At 39.0% G+C, this 27095-nt stretch overlaps 1 protein-coding gene across 2 annotated transcripts in view; it reads left to right on the top strand.

Annotated features, from left to right (window-relative positions):
* Positions 1-17032: 17032 nt before the first annotated feature.
* TOPAZ1 (testis and ovary specific PAZ domain containing 1) overlaps positions 17033-27095 on the top strand; it is a 132523-nt gene continuing 122460 nt past the window's right edge. Inside the window, exons 1-3 of one of the 2 annotated variants that reach the window (XM_032308531.1) lie at positions 17033-17380; positions 17980-18041; positions 18612-20455. In XM_032308531.1, coding sequence (XP_032164422.1) covers positions 17176-17380; positions 17980-18041; positions 18612-20455 — 2111 coding nt within the window. In that variant the 5' untranslated portion in view covers positions 17033-17175. The remainder of the gene's footprint in view (positions 17381-17979; positions 18042-18611; positions 20456-27095) is intronic. The other variant, XM_032308602.1, reaches the window with a different exon arrangement.

The raw sequence follows: 27095 nt of genomic DNA on the forward strand, positions 1-27095 counted from the left end.
TCAGAGAATGAACTGAAGGATACACTGATGCCTGTTGTTGTTAATTCATCCTCTAATACTCTGAACCTTTTTCTTACTGCTCTCCTCACTCCTCTAGTCACACTGACTACTCTATTTTAAATTGCAACATCTCCAATAGCATTCCCTGGCACTCTTCTCTTACTCCCTATTTATCACCTTATCACCTATCCCCATGCATTTTTATTACCATTTTAGGTACTGCCTATTTTGCTTACTGTCCTTGCCCACAGGAATGCAATACTTGAAAGCAGGTAGTTTTTTCTGCTCTATTTCCAGGGTATAAAACAGTGCCTGGAATATAGTTTGCACTTAAATATTTCAATTGTTGATTAACTGGCTTTACACTTAGGCATTTTTAGCTACAAATTCAGGATTGTTTTTCCTTTTAAGTGATTTACGTTTTCCCTTGCCTTGGGTGTTTTTACTCATAGACAAGATTGTTTCTTGAGAATAAGTATCCAATAGTAACATAATCAAATTATTCTATTAATGTGAGAAATTGACTTTGATGTTTATCACATTTGCCTTAGCAGTGGATATTAGAAGTTGTGGAGTGAGGGTGGACAAGAAGGGAAAAGACTGGAGATGGTGACTTATACATCCATTAATAGTTGACTAGATGGCTCAACATAACTCCTCCTTGGAAGATAACTAGAAAAACCATGTTAAATATAAAAATTAACTTCTTAGAACCATCAAAGATCTACCAACCTAGTGAAGAATTACAGAGGCGAAGTTCTGCAAAAAGATGCAATTCTAAAAAATGAGCCCAGTGATTAGGGGACTTCAACTGCTAATGCATTAGAGACAGCATTACCAGATAAAACACAACCAAATTTCAGATAACAGCAAACATTTTTAGGATAAGTATATCCCAAATATTGCATGAGACATACTTGAACTAAGAAAAAGTATTTATTAGTTATCTAAAAGTTGTATTTACTGGATGTTCTTCAATATAAGAATGGACAAAAACTCTTCCCAAATCTCCCTTGAATATCCATGGAGCCATCATAAATATTAAATGACGTTCTTTCTAAGGATTGACCAGTGCCAGGCATCATATTCAGTGCTGGGAGAAGAGATATCAGTAAGATGCTCTCTTGTCTCTCAAGGGGGAATTTTCCTTCCTTGGGGTCTCTTGAATCTGTCACTTGCTTTTCCAGCGTTTTCCTATAACCTAGGGACTAAGGAGAGGGCTCTTTAGTTGGCCTCTTCCTTCCTACAGTCCTGCACAGCCCTCCCAGATCAGCCTTCCTGAACCTCAACCCACTGTCTGCTTTTCCAGAACCCCTCAAAAAAATTTGTTTTTCAGACTCCTCGTATCCAATAAATGGGTACTCAGCACTTGCTCTATGCCAGACACTCTTTTCAGTGGTAGAGATCCAGCAGGGCCCTACTGTAGCTGGAGGTTGGGAAAGACTTAATGAACAAGTATGCCATCTGGCTCACGATAAAAGTTCCATAGGAGGAATCTTCTATATTCAAGTGGTGACAACTTTTGAGTATTACCTGAGTCCTGTGATCCTAAAAAACAGGGAAGGTTAAGAAATCCCTCCACCCTTTGTATTCCAAAAAATCCACTTACTGAAAAGGACCACATTTTACCATATAGCAGAGGTGAGACCTGTAGATACCTCTCTTACTTTCCTGTGACAAGGCCAGACCAGGATCCTCAAAATTCCCTTTCCTGCTTCATAAATGATTAGCTGAACTGCTTGTCCCCATGGATCAATTGGAACAGCATCTTTGTTAACCAAACTTTGGTTAAACTTCTCTTCTTCCTCCATGATCCTGAACTTTGGTCCATCCTTACCCTGAGTCAGCAAGGCACCCCCATCCCCCATGCCCAAGAATAGGCTGGCCTCAGGGTCAAACATTCTCTGTTCTACTATCCAATTATAATAACCCGTGATTATACTATCCCATACCTGGTTCATTCTAGCTTTATTTTTAACTACCTATAAAATAAAAATTCTTTTTGCCTTACCCTGGAAATGGATGTAGATCCCATGGTCATGGTACTCTCCCTATTGAAATAGTCTTCCCCCTGCAACCATTGTCATAACCCTTTTGAACAGAAGTCTCTCCTTACTAAGTCCGGATTTGCTTTATATTTGATATTGGTCAGTGAAGGTCTCTCTTTAGAGCAACATTTGAGCAGAAGCCTAAAGGAAGTTAGGGAAGGGAGCATATTGATTCTGCAGTCAAATGCTCTACCCCTGAGCTATACCCCCTAGAATACTGATTCTGGTGGGAAGAAACATTCCACGTAGGGGAACAACAAATGCAAGACACAAGGAGCAATCATGCTTATCATATTCAAGGGGCAAGTGAGAAGGCCAGTGGGCTGGATTACCATAAGGATGAAAACCATAGACTATTAGGATGAAGAGATACTGGAAATATGATTATACTGGGCCTATGAACCATCAGAACCTGGATTTTATTTTAAATGGGATGGGTAGCCATTGGAGGGTTTCTGGACAGAGACAACTTGATTTTAATGAAGTCACTTGACAAATGTATGGCTAAAGCTAGAAATGGGAAAACAGGTTTTTACAATACTCCAGGCAAGAAAGGATGGTGGCCTAGCCAAGGGGCAGAAGTGGTGCACATCATGAGAAATGCTGAGATTCTGGATTTGTTTTTGAGACAGAGCAGTTTGCTGATGGATTAAATGGGAGTGGCAGAGCAGGGCAGTGAGAGAGAGGATTTCAGAATGAATCTCAGGTTTTTGACTTAAGTAACTGGATTTATGGAGTTATAGCTAACTGACCTGAGAGAACTAGAGGAGAAAAAAACTATGGAAGGATCAAGAGTTATCTTTTGGGTATGTAAATTTAAAGCATCAATTAGGTATTGTCTTAGCTTGGCAGAGCCCAAGGCCTATTGGAGCCAGTAGTTTCTTTAGGAGGTACAGGGGCCTGCACTAATAAAAGGGAACAGGAATGAAGAAAGGCCAATAAAAAGGTTTGATATTAAGGTTGCTGCCATGTGCAATGAAAACTCAAATCCTCAAAAGTACCTGAGAAAATATACAAAATGCCTCCAGGATTGTCTGTCTGAAGGGCAGGGGGCAGGAGCCCTTATTCACTAGCTCCCCACCACTGCTGGTCAATAGTTTCTCCAGGCTTGTTAACATCATTAACCTTTTAGTTGCCTATGCTCTGAACAAATCCAGCTGTCTGTTCTGGGGCATTGGAGGAAATCCCAGGGGGCAGAAAAGGAAAATTCTTTTTTTTATTAATTATTTTTATTAACATATAATGTATTATTTGCCCCAAGGGTACAGGCTGTGAATCATGGGCTTACACACTTCACAGCACTCACCATATCACATATCCTCCCCAATGTCCATAATCCAACCACCCTCTCCACACCCCACCTCTTCCCAGCAACCCTCAGTTTGTTTTGTGAGATTAAGAGTCTCTTATGCTTTGTCTCCTTCCCAATCCCATCCTATTTCATTTTTTCCTTCCCTACTCCCAAACCCCCCCCCCCCGCCTCTCAACTTCCTCATTCAGGGAGATCATATGATAATTGTCTTTCTGATTGATTTATTTACTCAGCATAATACCCTCTAGTTCCATCCACGTCATCGCAAATGGCAAGATTTCATTTCTTTTGATGGCTGCATAGTATTCCATTGTATATATATACCACATCTTCTTTACCCATTCATCTGTTGATGGACATCTAGAGTCTTTCCATAGTTTGGCTATTGTGGACATTGCTGCTCTAAACATTCAGGTGCACGTGCCCCTTCGGATCACTACATTTGTATCTTTAGGGTAAATAACCAGTAGTGCGATCACTGGGTCATAGGGTAGTTCTGTTTTCAACTTTTTGAGGAACCTCCATGCTGTTATCCAGAGTGGCTGCACCAGCTTGCATTCCCACCAACAGTGTAGGAGTGTTCCCCTTTCTCCACATCCTCTCCAATATCTGTTGTTTCCTGACTTGTTAGTTTTAGCCATTCTGGCTGGTGTGAGGTGGTATCTCACTGTGGTTTTGATTTGTATTTCCCTGATGCTGTGTGATGTTGAGCACTTTTTCATGAGTCTGTTGGCCATCTGGATGTCTTCTTTGCAGAAATGTCTTTTCATGTCCTCTGCCCATTTCTTGATTGGATTATTTATTCTTCGGGTATTGAGTTTGATAAGTTCTTTATAGATTATGGATACTAGCCTTTTATCTGATGTGTCGTTTGAGAATATCTTCTCCCATTCTGTCAGTTATCTTTTGGTTTTGTTGACTGTTTCCTTTGCTGTGCAAAAGCTTTTGATCTTGATGAAGTCCCAATAGTTCATTTTTGCCCTTGCTTCCCTTGCCTTCTTCCTTTGAAAGAAGATGCTGTGGCTGAGGTTGAAGAGGTTGCTGCCTGTGTTCTCCTCAAGAATTTTGATGAATTTCTGTCTCACATTGAGGTCTTTCATCCATTTTGAGTCTATTTTTGTGTGTGGTGTAAGGAAATGGTCCAGTTTCATTTTTCTGCATGTGGCTGTCCAATTTTCCTAATACCATTTGTTGGGGAGACTGTCTTTTCTATTGGACATTCTTTCCTGCTTTGTTGAAGATTAGTTGATCATAGAGTTGAAGGCCTATTTCTGGGCTCTCTCTTCTGTTCCATTGATCTATGTGTCTGCTTTTGTGCCAGTACCATACTGTCTTGATGATGACAGCTTTGTAATAGAGCTTGAAGTCTGGAATTGTGTTCTACCAATTTTGGCTTTCTTTTTCAACATTCCTCTGGCTATTTGGGGTCTTTTCTGGTTCCATATAAATTTTGAGATTATTTCTTCCATTTCTTTGAAAAAAATGGATGGTGTTTTGATAGGGATTGCATTAAATGTGTAGATTGCTTTAGGTAGCATAGACATTTTTACAATATTTGTTCTTCTAATCCATGATAATGGAATGCTTTTCCATTTCTTTGTGACTTCCTCAATTTCTTGCATGAGTACTTTATAGTTTTCTGAGTATAGATTCATTGCCTCTTTGGTTAGGTTTATTCCTAGGTATCTTAAGATTTTGGGTGCAATTGTAAATGGGATTGACTCCTTGATTTCTCTTTCTTCTGTCTTGTTGTTGGTATATAGAAATGCAACTGATTTCTTTGCATTGATTTTATATCCTGACACTTCACTAAATTCCTGTATAAGTTCTAAAAGTTTTGGAGTGGAGTCTTTTGGGTTTTCCACATAAAGTATCATATCATCTGCAAAGAATAAGTTTGACTTCTTTACTGATTTGGATGCCTTTAATTTCTTTTTGTTGTGTGATTGCTGAGGCTAGGACTTCTAGTACTATGTTGAATAGCAGTGGTGATAATGGACATCCCTGCTGTGTTCCTGATCTTAGTGGAAAAACTCTCAGTTTTTCCCCATTGAGAGATGTTTGCTGTGGGTTTTTCATAGATGGCTTTGATGATATTAAGGAATATCCCTCCATCCTACACTTTGAACAGTTTTGATAAAGAAAGAATGCTATATTTTGTCAAATGCTTTTTTGGCTTCTATTGAGAATATGATATGGTTCTTGTTCTTTCTTTTATTAATGTATTGTATCACATCAATTGATTTGTGGATGTTGAACCAATCTTGCAGCCCAGGGATAAATCCCACTTGGTGAGTAATGCTTTTAATGTACTTTTGGGTCCTATTGGCTAGCATTTTGGTGAGAATTTTTGCATCTGTGTTCATCCAGGATATTGGTCTATAATTCTATTTTTTGATGGGGTCTTTGTCTGGTTTTGGGATCAAGATAATGCTGGCCTCATAAAATGAGTTTGGAAGTTTTCTTTCCTTTTCTATTTTTTTGGAACAGTTTCAGGAGAGTAGGTATTAGTTCTTCTTTAAATGTTTGGTAGAATTCCCATGGGAAACTGTCTAGCCCTGGGCTCTTATTTGTTGGGAGATTTTTGATGACTGCTTCAATTTCCTTACTGGTTATGGGTCTGTTCAGGTTTTCTATTTCTTCCTGGTTCAGTTTTGGTAGTTTATATATCTCTAGGAATGCATCCATTTCTTCCAGACTGTCAAATTTGCTGGCATATAGTTGCTCATAATATGTTATTATAATTGTTTGTATTTCTTTGGTATTGGTTGTGATCTCTCCTCTTTCATTCATGATTTTATTTATTTGGGTCCTTTTTCTTTTTGTTTTGATAAGTCTGGCCAGTGGTTTATTAATCTTATTAATTTTTTCAAAGAACCAGCTCCTAGTTTCATTGATTTGTTCCACTCTTCTTTTGGTTTCATTTCATTGATTTCTGTTCTGATTTTCATTATTTCTCTTCTCCTGCTGGGTTTAGACTTTCTTTGCTGTTCCTTCTCCAGCTGTTTTAGGTGTAGGCTTAGGTTGTGTATTTGAGACCTTTCTTGTTTCTTGAGAAAGGCTTATATCTCTATATACTTTCGTCTCAGGACTGCCTTTGCTGTGTTCCACAGATTTTGAACAGTTGTTTTTTCATTATCATTTGTTTCCATGAATTTTTTCAATTCTTCTTTAATTTTCTGGTTGACCCATTCATTCTTTGAAGGATAATGCTCTTTAGCCTACATGTATTTGAGTTCTTTCCAACTATTCTCTTGTGATTGAGTTCTAGCTTGAGAGCATTGTGGTCTGAAAATATGCAGGGAATGATCCCAATCTTTTGGTACCACTTGAGACCTGATTTGTGACCCAGGATGTTATCTATTCTGGAGAATGTTCCATGTGCACCAGAGAAAAATGTGTATTCTGTTGCTTTGAGATGGAATGTTCTGAATATATCTGTGATGTCCATCTGGTCCAGTGTAACTGTCCCTCAGAACAATGTATTACTTAAAATATAACCCATGGGAAATTTTACTAGTTACCAGGTATGTTTAGATATAGCCTTAAGAAAAACACATACTGGCAACAGGTCTCTGGAGGAGAGGACGATATACGGCCTTGAACCTGAGCAGCTGGGGATGCTCGTTCAGGGTGGAACGCCACCTGCTTCATTTTTCCGTTATCTGTCCCCTCCTCCCCAGAGCAACTGTAGCTAATTAGATAAGTCCTTTGAATGTGTTTGCTCAACTATAAACTTTATACTACTTGACCACACATATTTTGTCTTCCTTCTTGTTTATCTACAAGGCATACGATTAATGTTTAGCCTTCTTCAGCTCTTCTGTTGATTACTGTCTACACCTAACAAAAATGGGACTGAGGAGTTGTTTGGGGCAACAGTCTTTTCTACTTTTGTTCCCTGTTCCCTTTCTCTTGCAGCTGAGTTGTTTGTGCCTCATTCTTCTTCCATGTGCCTTCAGGAAGTGGCAGGCTAGTTTGTCATTTAAGGCCTTTATTTCCTTGTTGATTTTTGATCTTTTGCTTGGATGATCTATCCACTTCAGTGAGGGGATGTTAAAGTTCCCTACTATTATTGTATTATTGCCGATGTGTTTCTTTGATTTTGTTATTAATTGGTTTATATAGTTGGCTGCTCCCATGTTAGAGGCAATGTTACTTAAAATTGTTAGATCTTCTTGTTGAACAGACCCTTTGAGTATGTTATAGCATCCTTCTTCGTCTCTTATTGTAGTCTTTGCTTAAAATCTAATTGATCTGATATAAGGATTGCCACCCCAGCTTTCTTTTGATGTCCATTAGCATGGTAAATTGTTTTCCACACCCTCACTTTAAATCTGGAGGTGTCTTTAGGTCTAAAATGAGTTTCTTGTAGACAGCGTATTGATGGTTTTTTTGTTTTTTATCCATTCTGATACCTGTATCTTTTGATTGGGGCATTTAGTCCATTTACATTCAGAGTAACTATTGAAAGATATGAATTTAGTGCCATTGAATTGCCTGTAAGGTGACTGCTTCTGTATATTGTCTCTATTCCTTTCTGGTGTACTACTTTTAGGCTATCTCTTTGCTTAGAGGACCCCTTTCAATATTTCCTGTAAGGCTGGTTTGGTGTTTTCAAATTCTTTAAATTTTTGTTTGTCCTGGAAGATTTTTATCTCTCCTTCTATTTTTAATGATAGCTTAGCTGGATATAATATACTTGGCTGTGTATTTTTCTCAATCAGTGCTCTGAATATTTCATGCCAGTTCTTTCTGGCCTACCAGGTCTCTATGGATAAGTCTGCTGCCAATCTAATATTTCTACCATTGTCTGTTACAGACTTCTTGTCCCGAACTTCTTTCAGGATTTTCTCTTTGTTAATAAGACTAGTAAGTTTTACTATTAAATGATGGGGTGTGGACCTATTCTTATTGATTTTGAGGGGGGTTCTCTGTGCCTCCTGGATTTTAATTCTTGTTCCCTTCTTGTATCAGGGTTATAATTTGCTCCAATATACCTTCTGCCCCCCTCTCTCTTTCTTCTTCCTCTGGAATCCCAATTATTCTAATATTGTTTCAGCTTATGGTATCACTTATCTCTCAAATTCTCCCCTCACGGTCCAGTAGTTGTTTGTCTCTCTTTTGCTCAGCTTCTTTATTCCATCATTTGGTCTTCTATATCACTAATTCTCTCTTCTGCCTCATATATCCTAGCAGTAATAGCCTGCATTCTTAATTGTATCTCATTAACACCTTTTTTGATTTCAGCTAGATTAGATTTTAGTTCTTTTATTCCTCCAGAAAGGGCTTTTATTTCTCCACACAGTGTTTCTCTAATATCCTCCATGCTTTTTTTGAGCCCAAATAGCATCTTGAGAATCATCATTCTGAACTCTAGACCTGACATATTACCAATGTCTGTATTGATTAGGTCCCTAGCTGTCGGTACTGCCTCTTGTTTTTTTTTTGGTTTTTTTTTTTTTTTTTTTTGTGGTGAGTTTTACAGCCTTGTCATTTTATCCAGATAGAATATATGAAGGAGAGAATAAAATACTAAAAGGGTGGCAAAGACCCCAGATAAATGTATGCTTACCAAGTCAGAGGAGACCCCAAACTGGGGGGAGAAGAAAGGGGATAAGAATAAATTTAAAAAATATATGTATGTATATGTATTAGATTGGTGAATAGAATAGAGCCACCCACTTGATTTTGGGTGTGTTTTGACCTCTTAGAAGAAACTACCTCCCAAAATTTTATAGAAAGAAAACATATATATACAAAAATAAGGGTAAACACCATAAAGGGATGGAATATAACTGTAAAGATGAAAATTTAAAAAAAATTCTAAAAAAGAGATCAATAAGATAAGTTGGTTGGAAAAAGAAAGAAGAAAAAAAGGGGGGAGAGAATGTGCTCAGGCTGGAGACTAGAACAAAGCGCTGTGCTAGATTTAGGGTCTATTTTGATGTATTAGAAGAAACTGTATCCCAAAATTTTTTAGAAAACAGAAAACCTTATATATATTCAAAAAATAAGGTTAAATGCAATGAAGGATAAAATACGACTATAATAATGAAGGTTTAAAAATATTTTAGGTAGTATTGTGAAGATAAACTAGTTAAAAACATTAGAAGAGGAAAGAGGAAAAGCTAAAAAAATAGAATAAGAAAAAAAATAAAATTGAAAAAATTTAGTTTAACTTTGCAAGACTAAAGGATCATGGGGAGAAAGCCATGAATTGCATGCATTGTTTTCCCCTAGCTCTGGAGTTCCACTGTTCTCCTGATCAGTGAACTTGGTCCTGGCTGGATGTTTTTGCTGATCTTCTGGGGGAGGGGCCTGTTGTAATGATTCTCAAATGTCTTTGCCCAAGGCGGAATTGTACCGCCCTTGCCAGGGGTCAGGCTAAGAAATCTGCTCGAGATCACTCTTGGGAGTTTTTGTTCCCTGAATGCTTTCCACAGAGCTTTGGAGGATGGGATTGAAAATGGCAGCCTTCCAATCTCCAACCCAGAGTTGCCGAGGGCTCGGGGCCCTATTCCTCAGTGTGCCCTCAGAGAAAAGGGGTCAATCACTCCAGTCTCCCCGGTCTCAAGCCACACTCTGGGCTCACCCACCCTGTGACTGAGCATTTCTGTCTCTGGCTCACAGCCCTGTTTGGAGTCTCCAAACCCAGCAGATTCCTGCCTCCAGAGGAGGAAGGTGTGTCTCTCTGGATCTGCCACTTATGGAGTCCCTGCTCAAAAAATAGGGGCCCGACTGTGCTGCGGATCATGGTTTAAGGTAACCCCAAGCTGAGAGCTCACTCCTCAGCTCTGCCTCCGTAGTCAGTTTCCCCGCTCTGATATCTGGGAACTCTGCCACACTCAGACACCCCCAGTCTTTCTGTGACCCCGAGGGTCCTGAGTCCACACTGTCCCTGCATGGCTCCACCCCTGCTTAGCTCCTAGAGTGATATCCTTCAGTGGAGCAGACGTTTAAAAGTTATGATTTTGTGCTCCACTACTCTGTCATTTGCTGGGAGCTGGCCCCTCCCCCCGTGGTCTCTCTTCCTGTGGCTTTGGATTCACTTTTCCACATGTCCTACCTTTCAGAAAGTAGTTGATTTTCTGTTCCTAGAATTGCTGCTCTTCTTCTCTTCGATCTCCTGTTGAGTTTGTAGGTGTTCAGAATGGTTTGACAACTATCTAGCTGAACTCCTGTGACCTGATGTCATTTCCGTCTGCTACTCTCCGCCATCACGCTGAGACCCAGAGAAGCTATTGAAAAGAAGGAAAGATGCAAATTGAATTCATTTTCCTTGTGACTCTTTTGAATGCAACCTCCAAACCCAACATCAGTAGCTGCTGCTGGGATTTTGTTCCTTCACTTTCTGGTTGGCAATGGTTGTAAGAGGAACCACGCTTCCAGCCTCACTAGAACATCAGCAGTTGAGGCGGCATGAGCAGTAGCATCACCCCAAAAGGAAAATTCTTGATTAATGTTCTCTGCTAAGTGAGTCAAAGCCAGAAAAAAACTGTTTAACCCGGCCAATTGGATCAAAAACATGGGGAGGAGACTACAAAGCAGGACGTGGTGCTAGAGATATATAACTTTAGAAGTCATCAATGTGTATATAATGTCCTTTTGAGTGGAAAATTGACTAAATAGAAAAGGAAATTTTCCCTATCACAATTCAAATCAAACCATCTAAGCGGACATCCACTCTACCTACTGGTAAGCTTGATTCTGACATAGTAGCCACTAACATAGCCCCCGCCTAGCTGAGGTTATCCTGTATTGGATAGTGAAATGGCAAATCGCTCCTCCAAAAACAAGATAAAAGACTGCAATAATGACCCTAATTCAAATGGAAATTTGAGAGGCATAAATATAAGATCCCTTACAGAGATGCTAGTGTGCTTGTACCTGTAAAATAGTCATTCTTACAATAGGTATGTGCTTGCTTCAATCTCCCACTCAGACCAAAGGTGGTTGTCTCCTGAAGAATGATCGCTTGGGAGTACAGCAACCAGAAGAAACAGGAAATGATTGATTCACAGCACTTTTAAATTACTTAGCTTCCTGCGCCTCTAAGTGGTAAAATGCAGAGCTTAGACTAGACAATTTCTAAGGTCCTGCTCTCCTCACAGATTTCCATTTTTTTCCATTTTGGACTTAATACATTGACTGATTGAGTTCTTCAGACTCGGTGACACAATCAAAAATTCTTATGATCAGGGGCACCTGGGTAGCTCAGTGGATTAAAGCCTCTGCCTTCGGCTCAGGTCATGATCTCAGGGTCTTGGGATCGAGCCCTGCATCGGGCTCTCTGCTCAGCAGGGAACCTGCTTCCTCCTCTGTCTCTGCTTGCCTCTCTGCCTACTTGTGATCTCTGTCAAATAAATAAATAAAATCTTAAAAAAAATAAATTTAAAAAAAAAGTTCTTATGATCAAACAGCATAGAGCAGGAGGAAAGAGTGATGACTCATCCTTGGTTGCTTTGGTTCTAAAGACCTGTAGTAGGTAGAGAGTTAATTGAGAGTCTCATGTCTGGACTTTAATATCTGAAGTAAAATATTGGCCTTTGATTTTTTTTTTTTCTAGAGGTAAAATAGTATCATTGATTTAAAAAACATTTTAAAGTTTCCAATATGTTATTATTTGCTGAACACCAGATTGATTGTGTGATATTCCTGGACAGAACATTTACAATCTAAAACTCAACAAGAAGCTAACCCTGAAGAAAGTATTGGAAATACTTAAGAGAAATAAAAATGACCATTTCTTGGGAGAATATCATGTTATTTAGACATTCATTTTAAGATTGTGAAAGAACATTTCCTGACACTTGTCAGGACACTTGTGTCAGAACAGAAGTCTTTCCTTTCATCCCCTTTGCTCCTTCCACCATAATCCTTAGTTATTGGGGATTTGGGGGGGGGGATTCTTTTATTTTTTAATTTTTTAATTTTTTATTTTTTATAAACATATAATATATTTTTATCCCCAGGGGTACAGGTCTGTGAATCGCCAGGTTTACACACTTCACAGCATTCACCAAAGGGGAGGGGGGATTCTTAAAGGAAAAGAAATTAAGTATTTTAAACAAAGGAATGTAATACAGGAGTTGGGCTGAATGAGCAGAGAAAATGAACAGGGTTTCATGGTTTCCAGAAGGTTCCAGAGGTTCATAACAATAGAAAGACACTGCCTCTTCTTGAAGCAAAGAGATTTCAAGGTACCTGATGAAAGCTGCATCACAGTGAGCCTTACCAGCAAGAGTTGGAGTCTCAATGGAGACACATCTGTGTCTGATAGGCAGCCTAAGGAAGACAAAAGTATCCCTTCTCCATTCTCCTACCAGTGTCCTCCATAGGCCAAATCTCACCCAAAGCTAGCTGACCTAGGGGAATGGAAAACACAGACTGCAGAGGCTGGCCCCTGTGATTCAGAGCAGGCAGTGGAAGGGTATGGGATTGCCCTGAGTGCAAACTGGACAGGCATGATACAGAATAACACTGTCAAAGCTGATAGATACTAACAATAGAGAGGTTTGGTAGCCTTCTGGATGTTTGTACAAGTAGATAGATCTGTATCATGGATCTGTAGGACTGGCTTCATGGGCACATGATCTGTATGGTTGCACAGGCCCCATGAATTATGTAGCCTGTCCTGTGCATTAATAATCTACAGCTGCAGTTGTGGAATATAGAGAGAATGTGGTTGTGATGTTATCTTTCAGGTTAGAGACGCAAAGGACATTCGAGAAGCAGTGATGCTGAAGTTGACTTTGAAGGCTGAACAGTAGTGTCAGTGAGAATCCAGGGGCAAAGGGAGAGGGTTAATAGAAAAAGGGAAGGGAATAGAAGAGAAGAGACCCCCCGACTCTAGCAGAGGGCCAACTTTATGTGGATTGAGATGCAACCCAATAGATATGGGTAAATATTCTGCTCCATCTTCTGAACTCTGAAGTGTATGAGATCAACTACTAGGAAGATTGAGTATTTTTGGTAAACAGCTCTGCCTGCCCTTTCCAGAAATTACCAAGCCCACTAGAAGGATTATGATAATCATGTCACAGAAGAGAGCAGAAGATCCATAAAAACTTGTATGAACACACCTAATTTCCTCAGGTTTTCCATGAAAGCACTTTGGTATGAAGAACTTGAAATCTGTAACAAAGATGAGAATTTCCTTATTGAATACACTCAGTGTGCTTCATTTTTCAATTTCCTATGCTACTAAACTCTTCCCATTCTTCTTTTATGCATTGCTAAACAGTTATGGGTCATAAAAGTTTTAAATTCTTGGGTCTATAGCTATATTTATCTCATCTGTTTTTATTCAGACCAAAGAAGCTGGACTCTTGAATTTTTATCTTTTATTTTACTAAGATCTTAGTAACAATATTTATCTTATAAATAGTAAAAGTCAAAATTATAAAGAGTTTCTCTTTTGATATGTTGAGGCTTTTATTTAACAGATCTACGTAATATTTACAATCTGCTAGGCATTGTTCTAAGTGCCTTACAAATATTTGCATCTACCCATCTTAAGTTCTCCATTTGTTAAAGCCCTTTGTTGACGTGTTCTTTAACAAAAAGACAGGTTAACAAGAGAAAAACAGTTTAATGCATACAGGGTACATCATGCAGGAGAAACCTCAACAAAGAGTTAACATCAAGTGGTGGCTTAGAACTCTGGCCTATAAAGTGCTATCATCTTCAACAGTGAACACTAAATTTGTTTAGAAGTGGTACCACAAAGGAAAACTATTTTAGGCTTCCTAGAGTGACAAACTGCAGGAAGATCAATATATAGGAAGAATCTAATGGAGTAAGGTTAATTTGCAGATTGCTGTAGTTTCTATCTCTGTGCTGTAGATTCTATCTCTATGCTGATAGAAGTCTAGAGTCATCTCCAGTAAAGCAAAATTTATATCCTGCCTTTAAGCAGAAAGGGTGGGGAAGTTGAGAGAGTTTTTCCTGTATTTGTTGCTTCCTAATTGTTGTCAGCTCAAAACAATGTTTATGTTGAAAAGTCGTTTTTTGGGGTGACATATTCCTTCCAGAGACACTATTATTATTTCATTTTCAGATGAGAAAACTGAGGCACAAAGTGCCTCTTTGTGAATGAACATGTAACCTGAAACCCCTTAAATAGCTTTTTCTATTCTGTAATTCTTAAACTGGTTTCCCTTTACTGAGTTTTTCACAAGCAGAAAGAAACAAGAGAAGTTTCTAGATCCTCTACACCTCCCTTACCTAAGTTCTAGTTATAGAAGATCCTAAGAATACTCCTTTTAAACTGCTTATCCAACCTACAAGGCTACTCTGTGCATCATACCATCTTTTTTTTTTTTTTTAACGATCACAAGTAGGCAGAGAGGCAGGCAGAGAGAGAGGAGGAAGCAGGTTCCCCGCTGAGGAGAGAGCCTGATGCTGGACTCGATCCCAGGACCCTGAGATCATGACCTGAGCTGAAGGCAGAGGCCTTAACCCACTGAGCCACCCAGGTGACCCCAATCATACCATCTTTTAATGTCCACACCCATTGTGTTAAAAAATCACCAAGTTTTTCTTAAAACATACAAAATGCAAAGACTAACAGAAGGTATCTGCCTTGAAAGAGATCCACAAGAAAAGAGCTGAAGGTAATGTGTTAGCAGGCAGACAGGAATACCTGACACTCCTTGCTCCCAACACACACACACACACACACACACACACACACACACACACCAAGTGTAGGGAGAAAGATAGCAGGGAAGCTTCCTTGAGAGGTGATTCTCACACTGTATCTTGAAGGGGAACATGTAGTTCACCAGGCAGAAAAGCAAAAAACAATTTCCAGGACTAGCATGTAGAGAGGCACAGGCCTGACACAGTATACAAAGTGCAGGAGATATGTATTGTTAGAAGATCATTTTTTCCTCCAAAAGATAAAGTCATGATTTTCATAAAGATGTTAAAATGAAAGTGTGTTAATGACTTTCTATCATCAGGCAGATTTTATAATTACCAGTTGAGAAGACAAGTCCGAAGAACAGACCCATTTATAGATCAGGAATTTTAAAGAGAATGTGCAAATTGAGGCAAAACTGGGTTCTTCCACCAGTGAGAGGAGAAGTCAACTGAACATCTATATGACAGAATTGGCATGTCTACATACCATCTTATGCATTGCTACTACTTATTTAAAACTTAGAGCTGTAAGATAGCTCCCATAGAATCAGAATCAGATAACGCAGAAGGGTGACTCCTTCACATAATTTTCCACCGAAGCTCAACTTTTCCCATACAGTGACAGTGAGAGACAAAATTCTTTAAATATCTAGTGGCCACATCAAAGAGGGCCACAAATACCAAACTGAAGAGTTTGGACTTCTTTCTGCTAGTTGTAGTCTCTGAGTAAAGAAAATTCATGAGGAGCCAAGCTGAGAAATGCCAGCATCTCCTTTCATGGGAGGGGAGGGGCAAAGGCTGGCAGCAGGTAGAAGCTTCTTTGGAATAATACAAATATCACCAGCTAGACCCCAAGATCTGACTGTACTGCCCACCTGCTTGTACTCACTGACCTTTGTCCCACATTTTTCCTTAAGCTCTTTTTTCCTGCTTATACCTTAACTCAGGCAAATGAAAGTGAAATCTCCCTGGAGCAGTAACTACAGCCTCTGCCCACCCAGACAACCCACACTGGTTTGAACTTAACCCCTGACTCACGCTTGCACAGTTGGACCACAGAGTGGCCTGTGGAATGATTGAAGACTACTTTTACCTCATTATAATACTAAAATCTCCAGCCAAGAAGAAGCCTGAGCCTCGTTTACATAACATACAATGTCATGTATAGGAATATTTTCTTAAGACACATGTAGGATCCTATGCCTGCCTCTACATATGATAACAAGGCTTCTCTATCTAAATATTCATCCTAGCCCTAAATAAACGGAACCCATTCACCCCTGCTAGGGAGTCACGGCTTTGGAAGTTATTACCCATAATCTCCTTATTTGCTGCAAATGAAGTTTCTTTGTGCCACAACTCAGTCTGGTGCAATTTCTGACTCACCAAGGAGCAAACTCAAGGTTGGTTCGATTACACAAGGACAGAAGCATGAATACAATTTAGGAGGCTGATGCAGTAGATCAGTCAGATTCCGGGAGCCAGAACCAAATAGCAAAGGGGAGAGTGGCTGACAAACACAGAAAGTAGAATCAAGCAGACATAATGAATGTGGCTGAGAGGGATGATGTGGAAAGAAGCTGTGTTTAAAGGTTTCTGAATTTCTTAAGACAAGTAAGTGGATGGTGGCACATCCACCAACACAGGAGCAAGCCTGTGAGGGAAGATAAGCTCAGTGTTGCAACCGTACAAGAGCTTGAGGTGCCTATAGGATATGTGGGTAAATAAATCGAGAGGGCTGATAGAAAGGGACCCCACGTGGTTTGGGGATGGTTAGAAGCCACTGGCCAGCAGTCGTCTCTGCCAGCGGCCAAGCGGAAGGGGCAGCAAGTGAGAGAAAGAGTCCTGAAAGTTTCCAGGAGACTCTGGCCTAGAAAGGCGCCACGGGCCACGGTCGCAAGCAGTGAAGCCCGCAATCAGGGCTTGCACTGGCTTGGGCCCTTCTGCCCGTTGGGCCCCGCCCAGCCTGCCTAGGTCTGCAGCGCCCAGACCCCACTTCCGCTTCCGGCCCCCGAGCCAGACGGCAGGCGGCGCGGAGCTGGGCCAAGGCTGGGGTCTTGGCAGCGGAAGCAGCTTTTGCGTGGCGGGTGGCCGCCTGTGAGCGGGTGCGGCCGGCCTCGGAGGGCATCAGCGGGCATCGCGGGCAGGGCGGGCCGCCCGGGGCTGATGCGGCGGCTGCTGCCCTCGGGCCCCACGGCGGCCCACGGGCGTGAAGGCGACGCGCGAGGCTCGAGGAAGCGAGGCCGGCGGCCAGGGCCAGGCGAAGCGGGAGGCTGCGGCCCTGAGGTCTGGGAACGCGAGGAGAGCAGGCAAAAGAGGAGAATGGTGGCCCGGGCGTCTGGGAGAGAAGAGGTGGAAAGTGACAAGTCGGGTGAGGAGTCCGGGGCTGGGAAGGCTGCTGTGAGGCGGCTGAGAGGAGGGTCTAGGGGTCAGGGGAGCCCTTCGGACCCCTCAGATCCTCAGGGATTAGAAGCAGCAGAGGAGGCGGAGCTCCCCTAGCATTTGGGCAGACAGCAAAAAAGCGCTCAGGAATTGCTCCCATTTTTGCATTTGCACCTCAGCCTGCCCCATCATTGTTTCACACTAGTGTTTAACTTGAGTTTGTGTGGGCTTTACCGATGCACGTGGTTGACCAGGAGGGGGAAGAACAGGAATTCTCTTAGAAGGTGTTTGCCCTGTTAGGAGCCCTTGATCAGAATTACGGTAAGAGGAATTCCTACTAGTGATCCATTTTGGGTAGTGTGAAGTGATACTGAGCTAGAGGTTATTCAGCTGCCTTGAAACTTATGCAGATTTGTATGTAGTTCCTTAACAGAAATTAGGTCTTTCATTTAAAAGCATTTGTGTGTTCCCATACAGCTATTCAGGGAAATAAAAGTGGATGGCTTCACAATTTTTAAATTTTAAGTGGTATTGCTTTTTCCTCCTCAATATAAAATCTTTTCTGGTATGTTTTGTTGTTTTGATCAGCCAAGGAAAAAAGAAAAATTACTGAAGCCTCAAGTGATGATCCACAGCCAGGGACTGACCTGGTAAGAAAGGAATCATTAACCAATTTGGAATCTTTCCAAACAGTGGAGTGCAGTGAATTTCAAAGTATGGCTTTCTTGCGGTCTTTGGGTAAGGAAGGTTTGGTAGAAGGTATTAAAAGAAGAATTCGAATTAAAAAACTTAAGGGCTTAGAAAGCCCTTAAAAAGTCCCTCTCAAAATAACTGAAAATAAGGCTACACAAAATATTAAGGTTGAATTCCAAGATGAACTGTACAGGAATACTTCAAAATATTCTTGTAACAGCTTGTCACCTGTAGTAGAAAGTAATTCCATTTTAAAATTAAATGATTGCAGTTGTTTCCCCCATTCCAAGGGTTGTAATGATGAAAATAGCCTTTCATATAAACGTGATGGTGGACGTATGCATGTACCAGAAAATTCTTGAAAGTTAAAGAAAGAAAACTTTAGGAGTCTTGCAGATAAGAGTGACACAAGTAATGCTCCTCAGCTTTTACAAACTGAAGAAAACTTAATGGGAGTAAATAAGTTATTGCTTGAAAAAACTGATTTATACCAAAGTAAAAGTAATGGCTTGTTTTCCTGCCTTCAGAATGAAAACAATAAATACTCAATAGAGGAGAGCAATGTTGGGAGAAAACCCAGGAAAAGGATGAAGGTGTCTGAAAAAGGAGATGAAATGATTATTGAGATGAACTTCTCTAATATGTATAGCAAGTCTGAGTTGGCATTACAAGAAAACCAAACAGGTGCTGAGGATAAAGGAGCAGAGACTTTAGAGGCTAAAAAAAGTCCTTTAAAAGTTTTGAGAAAAATAAACCACAATACACTCTCGCCAGTGGGTCATTTATTAAGTCTTCCAGAAACAGCAGGGAAAAAAACAAGTCCTGGACATCATGTAAATGCTATGTTTCAGAAAACCCTTGAGCCACTTTTGGAAGAAGAAATAAAAAATGATTCAGAGCACTTAGGATTAAAAAGCATGGAGCCAGAAGAGTATATTAAGTTGGTGCAAAGCTCGATAGTGAAATTACCTAGTGATTGCAGTAATTTTGAAAAGAGATCATCATGGGAAGACTTGAGAAATGAAGCTGAAGAATTGAAGTTAGGCTGTCACAGAACAATACCGATGACTGGTAAAAGAACTTGGCCTTGTTATTCCTGTGCTAGAATATCTGCCCAGTGTTGGAAAAAGTCTTCCTTGCCAGATTCAAATAACTGTCTTCCTGGGTCTCGGGAAAGTTTTAAGCAAGATGATTTTCTTAAACACCAAACAAATCAAACTCACTTAACTGATTCTAAATTATCATTACAAAGTACCATAACAGAAACAAACAGTGAATCTTCAAGTAAAGAAAAATTGGATTCTAATTTAAATTGTTTGTCTTTAGTCTCCACAATAGAACCTACTTTAATGATTATAAAGGAACCCATAATTGACGATAAAAAGATACAGTCAGAGGAACCAAGCAGAAGTGGTTCGGAGGTAGTTTCTAATACTACTGAAGATACTCAGCTAACTAATGTGCCTCAAAACTTAACAGGAAGTAAAAAAAAAGATAGAGGGAATTTAACAAAATTTAATTTGACAGTGGCTTCCCAGGATGTCCAGGAAGCAAATAACTCTATAGGCAAAACTATTCATCGAAAAGCATGCATTGCTAAGCAAACCTTTGTGGTTCCAGACTTAGTGAAAATACTGAACACAGGCCGGCTGACTAATTTTAAAATTCCATTACTTAAGAATAAAACAGAAAAAAAGAAAGAAATAAATGCAAGGTCATCAGAGAGAGAAGCATATAGTCCCTTAGAACTTCTTGACAATTTATCTGGAGCTGAGGTAAGACAAAATAGGAATAAAGAAAATATTTCTACAGTAACTTCAGGACCTCAGTCTTTGAGAATACAAAATAGTGTAACTCCAGTGCAAGCTAATTCTGACTCATGCAGCTGCAAGCATTCCTGTAGTATTTCTTCAAGTTTTTTAAAGCAAGGTAATGATAATAAACCATCCAACCACATCTCTGAACCAGGCAATATTATTTCAAACAAGGAAGCTGTTTCTCTCACAGTTGAAAGAAATACTTTTTCTTGTGATCTTGGGTGTATAGAGAAAAGTCCTGCTTTCTGCTCTAATGAACAAGAAACATTCAAACCAGTTTTCTCTGAAGTTAGTGGTAGAGAAATGACTAAGAACTTTTCAGAAATTAAAATGGGGTTTCCAGATATTCTTAAAGCATATGAAGATGATGTCCTCTTAATTGATGTCATTCAAGATGACCCAGACCTCTTTGGGGTCTCCAGTGAAGCGGAGCTCTCATTTACTTCAGAGTTCCCTATGATAAACCAGGAACCCAATGTTGCTGAAGAGCACCAGTCAACAGACTCTAAGCACATGGAACTTCCAGAAAAAAAAGAACCAAGCGATGACTTGAGGTATGCATGTTCCAGTATGCCTTTTGGTGCAGATTATTGTTGGTTTCAAAAGCATTTTCTGCTCTTAAGTATCACTAATGTATTCAGTCATCACTGAAGCTCCATTATTTTTTTAAACTCACTTATTTACTAAATGTAATACAGCACATTACTGCTGAGACCTGGACATGTCATTATGCTAAAATTACTGAAAATAAAACAATTACACACTTCTTAGAAATTATAATGGGGCAGATTAGCTGTTCAGAATTTAAAAAGATGGTTTGTAAAGTGGCTTTTAAAACTACTAACATTGCTTCTTTCAAAAGTGTATTTGTTTTCCTATTATTACAACAAATATAGATATACTTTTTAAAAAAAGATTTTATTTATTTATTTGACAGAGATCACAAGTAGGTAGAGAGAGAGAGAGGCAGAAGCAGCTCCCTGCTGAGCAGAGAGCCCAATGTGGGGCTCGATCCCAGGACCCTGAGATCATGACCTGAACCGAAGGCAGAGGCTTTAACCCACTGAGCCACCCAGGCGCCCCAGTTACACTTTTATTTCTGACAAGTTACTTATTAAGAAGCTTATATTTTAACCCATCTTCTGTGATTTCCTTCTTAGATAAAAAATTAGTTTTTTAAGGAATGTAGAAGCCTTAGAAAGTTTATTTGATGTATTTAGGACTCGAGAGTAGAATCAAAAGTTAAACCAGTTTTCAGAGGAAAGTAGCATTTTCTCAGGGTTCTGCTTTTTATTTTATTATTTTTTTTTTTTTTTAAGATTTTATTTGTTTATTTGACAGACAGAGATCACAAGTAGGCAGAGAGTGAGAGAGGGAAGCAGGCTCCCTGCTAAGCAGAGAGCCTGATGCGGGACTCGATCCCAGGACCCCGAGATCATGACCTGAGCCGAAGGCAGCGGCTTAACCCACTGAGCCACCCAGGCGCCCAAGGGTTCTGCTTTTTAAGGTGATGGTTCTAAATGGTGATTTAACCCCCAAAGAGGGCAAGTTTGCCTGAGGCAACTTAAAAATGGAACCAAGTGGTAACTTTTGTGCTCAGGAATTTGATCCATTCTGGTTGGTCCAAATTTTATATTATGTCACATTTTACTAAACTTTTATGATTCTTTAAACTCTGATTTATATGTTACAATACTTGAATAAAGGAATGTTTTGTGAACAGAAACATGAAAACATTTTCTGCTAAGATTCACTGCTACATGACTTAAATCTCTCTGGTATTTATAAATTTTGTTTGGTTACTTTTGTGATATCATATTCTTCTTGATGTTCTTAGCGTTTTAAGAACTTGTTACTTATCACCAAATAGAATCCTTTCTATCTGCTAAATGAAGGACTAAGAGCTTTATTATTTATTTTTAGTGATGTAATGAGATAGGGTTGATAATCTGCCCATTTTGAAGATGGAAAAAGTAAAGATGACAAGTTGTCACTTGTCCAGGGTCACACTGCTAATAACATAATCTGGATTTAATTTAGGTCTATCTTACTGTAGAATTAAGGGCTTAAGAAAAAAAAGATTAGTGGTCAAGAACTTGACCTTTGTACTCCTTATAATTTTTTAATCTCCTTGCCACCTAGCAGCTATGAGACCTTTTAGGCAAATTTTTTTACCATATCTGTAAAAAGGGAAGATATTGCCTCACAGGTTAAATCAAAGAATGGATTTTGGTTTTAGCATGGCACTGGGTGAGGAGTAAGGGTTCAATAGAAGGTAGTTTTTGAACGTGATTTTAGCTCTTGTTATATCATGCTTCCTTTGAGGAATTCATAAGGGAAATTAGAACAAATCTTCTATTTAGGAGAAGACCTCTCGGTTAGCTAGTAGGATGTTTCTACCACCAAAGGTAGAAAGAGAAAACTGTGAATTAGGCAGGAAGTTTGCTTTTTTGTTTGTTTGTTTGTTTTTAGTATAATGGCTCATTTTTGAAAAAGTGATAGATGTTTGTTACAGTGAAAGTATAAAAGGGGGAATCCTAAAACTACCACCACAAATAACAAATTAATTGCCAACAATTTGTATTTATTTAGGCATATAGGTAAATATAATTTTAGAAAAATTGTAGCATGCCATTAAAAGCATTTACTTTTATTAACTTAATTGAGGGTATGGGGACTAAGGCAAACCTAAAGGGATTGCTGAAACAATACACTTCTCTATCACAGGAGATTAGTTTCTAAGTGTCTCTTTTAAGTTAATAAGATTATTTAAAAGTTTGAATTTGATCATGACTTTTAAAAATTGTGTTCTAAGTTCAGATAGAAGCCAGCAGCATTTGCTTTCCTGACATGAAAGATGAATATAACAGTACATTTTGGCTTTTTCTTCTGGTTTTGCCAACAACATTTGTTTTTTTTTTAAAGAAAGTTTTATATTGTTAAGCCTTTTATCATTAACATTCTCTTCAATAATCTGAATTCCCAAAGACTCTTACTCTTAGTTATGTATTTAAATTGATTCATTTCCCCACCACCAATCCTTTTACTTTCCTCTAATATTGGCTATTTAGTTGGCTATATTTTAAAGCTTTTTTTTTTTTTTTTTCGGGAAGAGTTCATGATGGCTCTGTTCTTTAAGATCTTGGATACATGGGAATGTTGTCTAAGAGCAAATTGGATATAAAATTTTCAATTTATGTTTTTCCTTTTTACAATTATATAATCATTTCTACCTGTTTTCTCGCTTTGAGTGGTGTTGTGGAAAAGTCTGAAGCCAAACTAATTCTCTGTCACTCCTTTAAACTGCTGCCACTGCTTCCACCATTATTGTCTTCTTTTCCTGCTCCCTCTTCCTCCTCTGCTGTCACTTGTTTTTCCTAGACAAGGTGAATCAGTTTGATTTGCAGTATCAAATTTACTTCAGATGATTTTTCTGATTGTCTTTGAACTTCATTTCTCCTTATTTCAAAAGCACCAATTATTATTCTTTTATTGGCTTCTTTTCTTTCATATCTCCTTCTGAAATTTTGGTTTTCAAATAAACTTGAAAATTTCCTCAGTTATTTTAAATGTTTTCTGCAATAGAAATACCAGTTTTATAATCATCTACAGTGCTAGGATAAACTTAACAGGGAAAAGTTGAGGTCTGATAACGAGAGGATCTGCTAATAGTTGTGCAGAAAGTTCTTAATGGTTCTAGAACTAAATGAAGCTTAAAATATAATTTCACATTTCACTTCTTTCCCTTTTATCAACCAGTTGGTAGTTCATGTGTTACTTTTTCCTCATGCTAAGACAGTAAGAGGTTGAAGCCTGTTAGACTTGAGTTTGCATTTTATAGGAACAGAAATTAAAGGTGGGAGGGTTAGGCCCAAATACTGTTAGAAGCTCTGGACTTCCTCTTTTGTTAAAACAGGTAGAAAAACCCAAGTTAATACAATTATTGAGTAAAGTGTTCTTAGACATGTTAGGGAGAATTTTTAAGATGTTTAAGTTATGTTAGAATGTTTATTCATTGTTGATCTCTGCAGTGGGTAAAGCCTATATTAAGATCCAGATTGTTAGAATTGTATTGGAACTAAAACACTTGAACTGATGAGCCTGGCAATCTATGATTTGTGAAATTTGTAAAATTTTTGAAGTTGCCTGCAAATACAGTTGGAAATCAGAGAATATAATAGTGCTGGACTTAGAATATAGGATTATCTTCAATCACAATTTTATTATATCCTAAAATTTCAGTTGAATGATATTATTCAGTGGATCATTGAGATTTTAAGAGTCTGCCAAGTATTTAAGGGAATTATTATGTAGCCATGGAAGAAAAATCAGTGTGTCTGAAATAAAAATATACAAACTAAAGTACTAAGAATACTAGTAGTTTAGAAAAAAAGAGATGAAAATGCATCCTGGGAAAGTCAAAATTTCTACTGATTCTTGAAGTTTGGATTGATTTAACAAAGGGGAAGAAGTTTAAAAGTTTGGTGGGGGAAGAAACATAATAAAAAGGTGGGCAGAAGATAAAGGTAGATATGAATATGGTTGTGTAGGGCAGATTATGAACCATTTGCTGACTCAGAGTTAGGAGCCATTTCTGTACCCATAGCACCTTTTGCTACCTTGGTTATGGCACTGATTTTTTTTTTTTTAATTTTTTTTTTTTTTTTTTTTATTTAGTCAGAGAGAGCGAGCGAGAGTGAGCACAGCCAGACAGAGTGGCAGGCATAGTCAGAGGGAGAAGCAGGCTCCCCGCGGAGCAAGGAGCCCGATGTGGGACTCGATCCCAGGACGCCGGGATCATGACCTGAGCCGAAGGCAGCTGCTTAACCAACTGAGCCACCCAGGCATCCCTTTTTCTTAATTTTTTTAAATTTCTTTTCAGTGTAACAGTATTCATTGTTTTTGCACCACACCTGGTGCTCCATGCAATCTGTGCCCTCTCCAATACCCACCACCTGGTACCACAACCTCCCACCCCCGCCCTTTCAAAACCCTCAGATTGTTTTTCAGAGTCCATAGTCTCTCATGGTTCACCTCCCCTTCCAATTTCCTACAACTCCCTTCTCCTCTCTAACTCCCCATGTCCTCCATGCTATTTGTTATGCTCCACAGATAAGTGAAACCATGTGATAATTGACTCTCTCTGCTTGACTTATTTTACTGAGCATAATCTCTTCCAGTCCCGTCCATGTTGCTACAAAAGTTGGGTATTTGTCCTTTCTGATGGAGGCATAATACTCCATAGTGTATATGGACCACATCTTCCTTATCCACTCGTCCGTTGAAGGACATCTTGGTTCTATCCACAGTTTGGCAACCGTGGCCATTGCTGCTATAAACATTGGGGTACAGATGGTCCTTCTTTTCATTGCATCTATATCTTTGGTGTCAATACCCAGGAGTGCAATGGCAGGGATATAGGGAAGCTCTATTTTTAATTTCTTGAGGAATCTCCACACTGTTCTCCGAAGTGGCTGCACCAACTTGCATTCCCACCAACAGTATAAGAGGGTTCCCCTTTCTCCACATCCCCTCCAACACATGTTTCCTGTCTTGCTAATTTTGGCCATTCTAACTGGTGTAAGGTGGTATTTCAATGTGGTTTTAATTTGAATCTCCCTGATGGCTAGTGATGAACATTTTTTCATGTGTCTGATAGTATGGCACTGATTTTATGATAGTATAATTTACATCTATCTCATCTGTTAAATTCTTGGACTTCGTGAGTGTAGGAAATGTCCATGTGTCATTTACCTTTGCAAGTTCAATTCATCATACTTTGAGGGAAGGGAGAGAATTAAACTTTTAATTTCTTCTATAGTAGGCTATTCCTCAGGCATCTAGATTTGAATATATATAAGTGGAGACAGTGAATCCTTTCTTTCTAAAGTAAATAAATGTTGATGAATAATGGGAACTAAGACCGGATGAGTAGGGTGATGGCAGATTAAGAAGGTTGGAAAGTTGGTCATCAGCATTGGAACTCATCTGTACAGAACTGATGCTGGTGATCAGTGAGGATCAGTTACACCATCTTTGCAAATTGGATTTAAATCCATAAGGAACATTGTACATTCTGGAGCTGATAATAATAAACACAAACTTATAGAGGGGAAAATGCCTGGTACCAAGGTCATTCAAATGACTCAAAGCGCAGTCTTTCTCTCCCTTGTATATTTGGACTGTAGCCTTTCAGGATGCTTACCTTGCTCCATTCTCCCTTTCCACTGAGTATCTGAGACATTCTACAGTGCAAAATTTTACACTCAATTGTCAAAACTAATATATAGTGTCTACCCTATGATAGATACATCATTTATATTATTTTATTTAGTAAATTATTTATTTATTTATTTATTTAGTAAGTGATTATGAGTTTGAAACTGACCCTTTTTATTTTAATTTTTTGAGTATAGTTGACTTATAATATTATATTAGTTTCAGGTATATAGCATAGTGACTCAACATCTCTATACCCTATACTTTGCTTCCCACAAGTATAGCAACTATCTGTCACCATACAACACTATTAAAATATCATTGACTGTTTCTGGTGCTGTGCCTTTTATTCCCATGACTTACTCATTCCATAATGAGAAACCTGTATCTTTTGCTCCCCTTTACCCACTTGTCCCATTCCCCTACTCCCTGTCCTTTTGGCAACCATCAGGTTATTCTCTATCGGTCTGATTCTGCTTTTTGTTTATTCGATTCCACATATGAGGGAAATCGTGTAGAATTTGTCTTTCTCAGTCTAACTGATGTCACATGATACCCATCCATGTTGTTGCAATAGCATGATCATCCTTTTTTAGTGCTAAGTAATATTGTGTGTGTGTGTGTGTGTGTGTGTGTGTGTGTGTGTGTGTGTATGTACACCACATCTTTCTTATCCATTCATCTATCGGTGGATACTTAGGTTGCTTCCATATCTTGGCTAATGTAAATGCTGCAGTAAACAGAGGTGCATATATTAGTGTTTTCATTTTCTTTCAGTAGTAGCATTATTGGATCATATGGCAGTTCTATTTTTAATTTTTTGAGGAACCTCCATACTGTTTTCCACAGAGACTGTACTAATTTGCATTCTCACCAACAGTACACAAGGGTTCCTTTTTCTCCACATCCTCACTAATACTTGTTATTTCTTGTGTTTTTGATTTTAACCATTCTGACAGGTATAAAGTGATCTTT

Source organism: Mustela erminea, chromosome 1 (assembly GCF_009829155.1).
Source record: "Mustela erminea isolate mMusErm1 chromosome 1, mMusErm1.Pri, whole genome shotgun sequence".
Taxonomy (NCBI): Eukaryota; Metazoa; Chordata; class Mammalia; order Carnivora; family Mustelidae; genus Mustela; species Mustela erminea.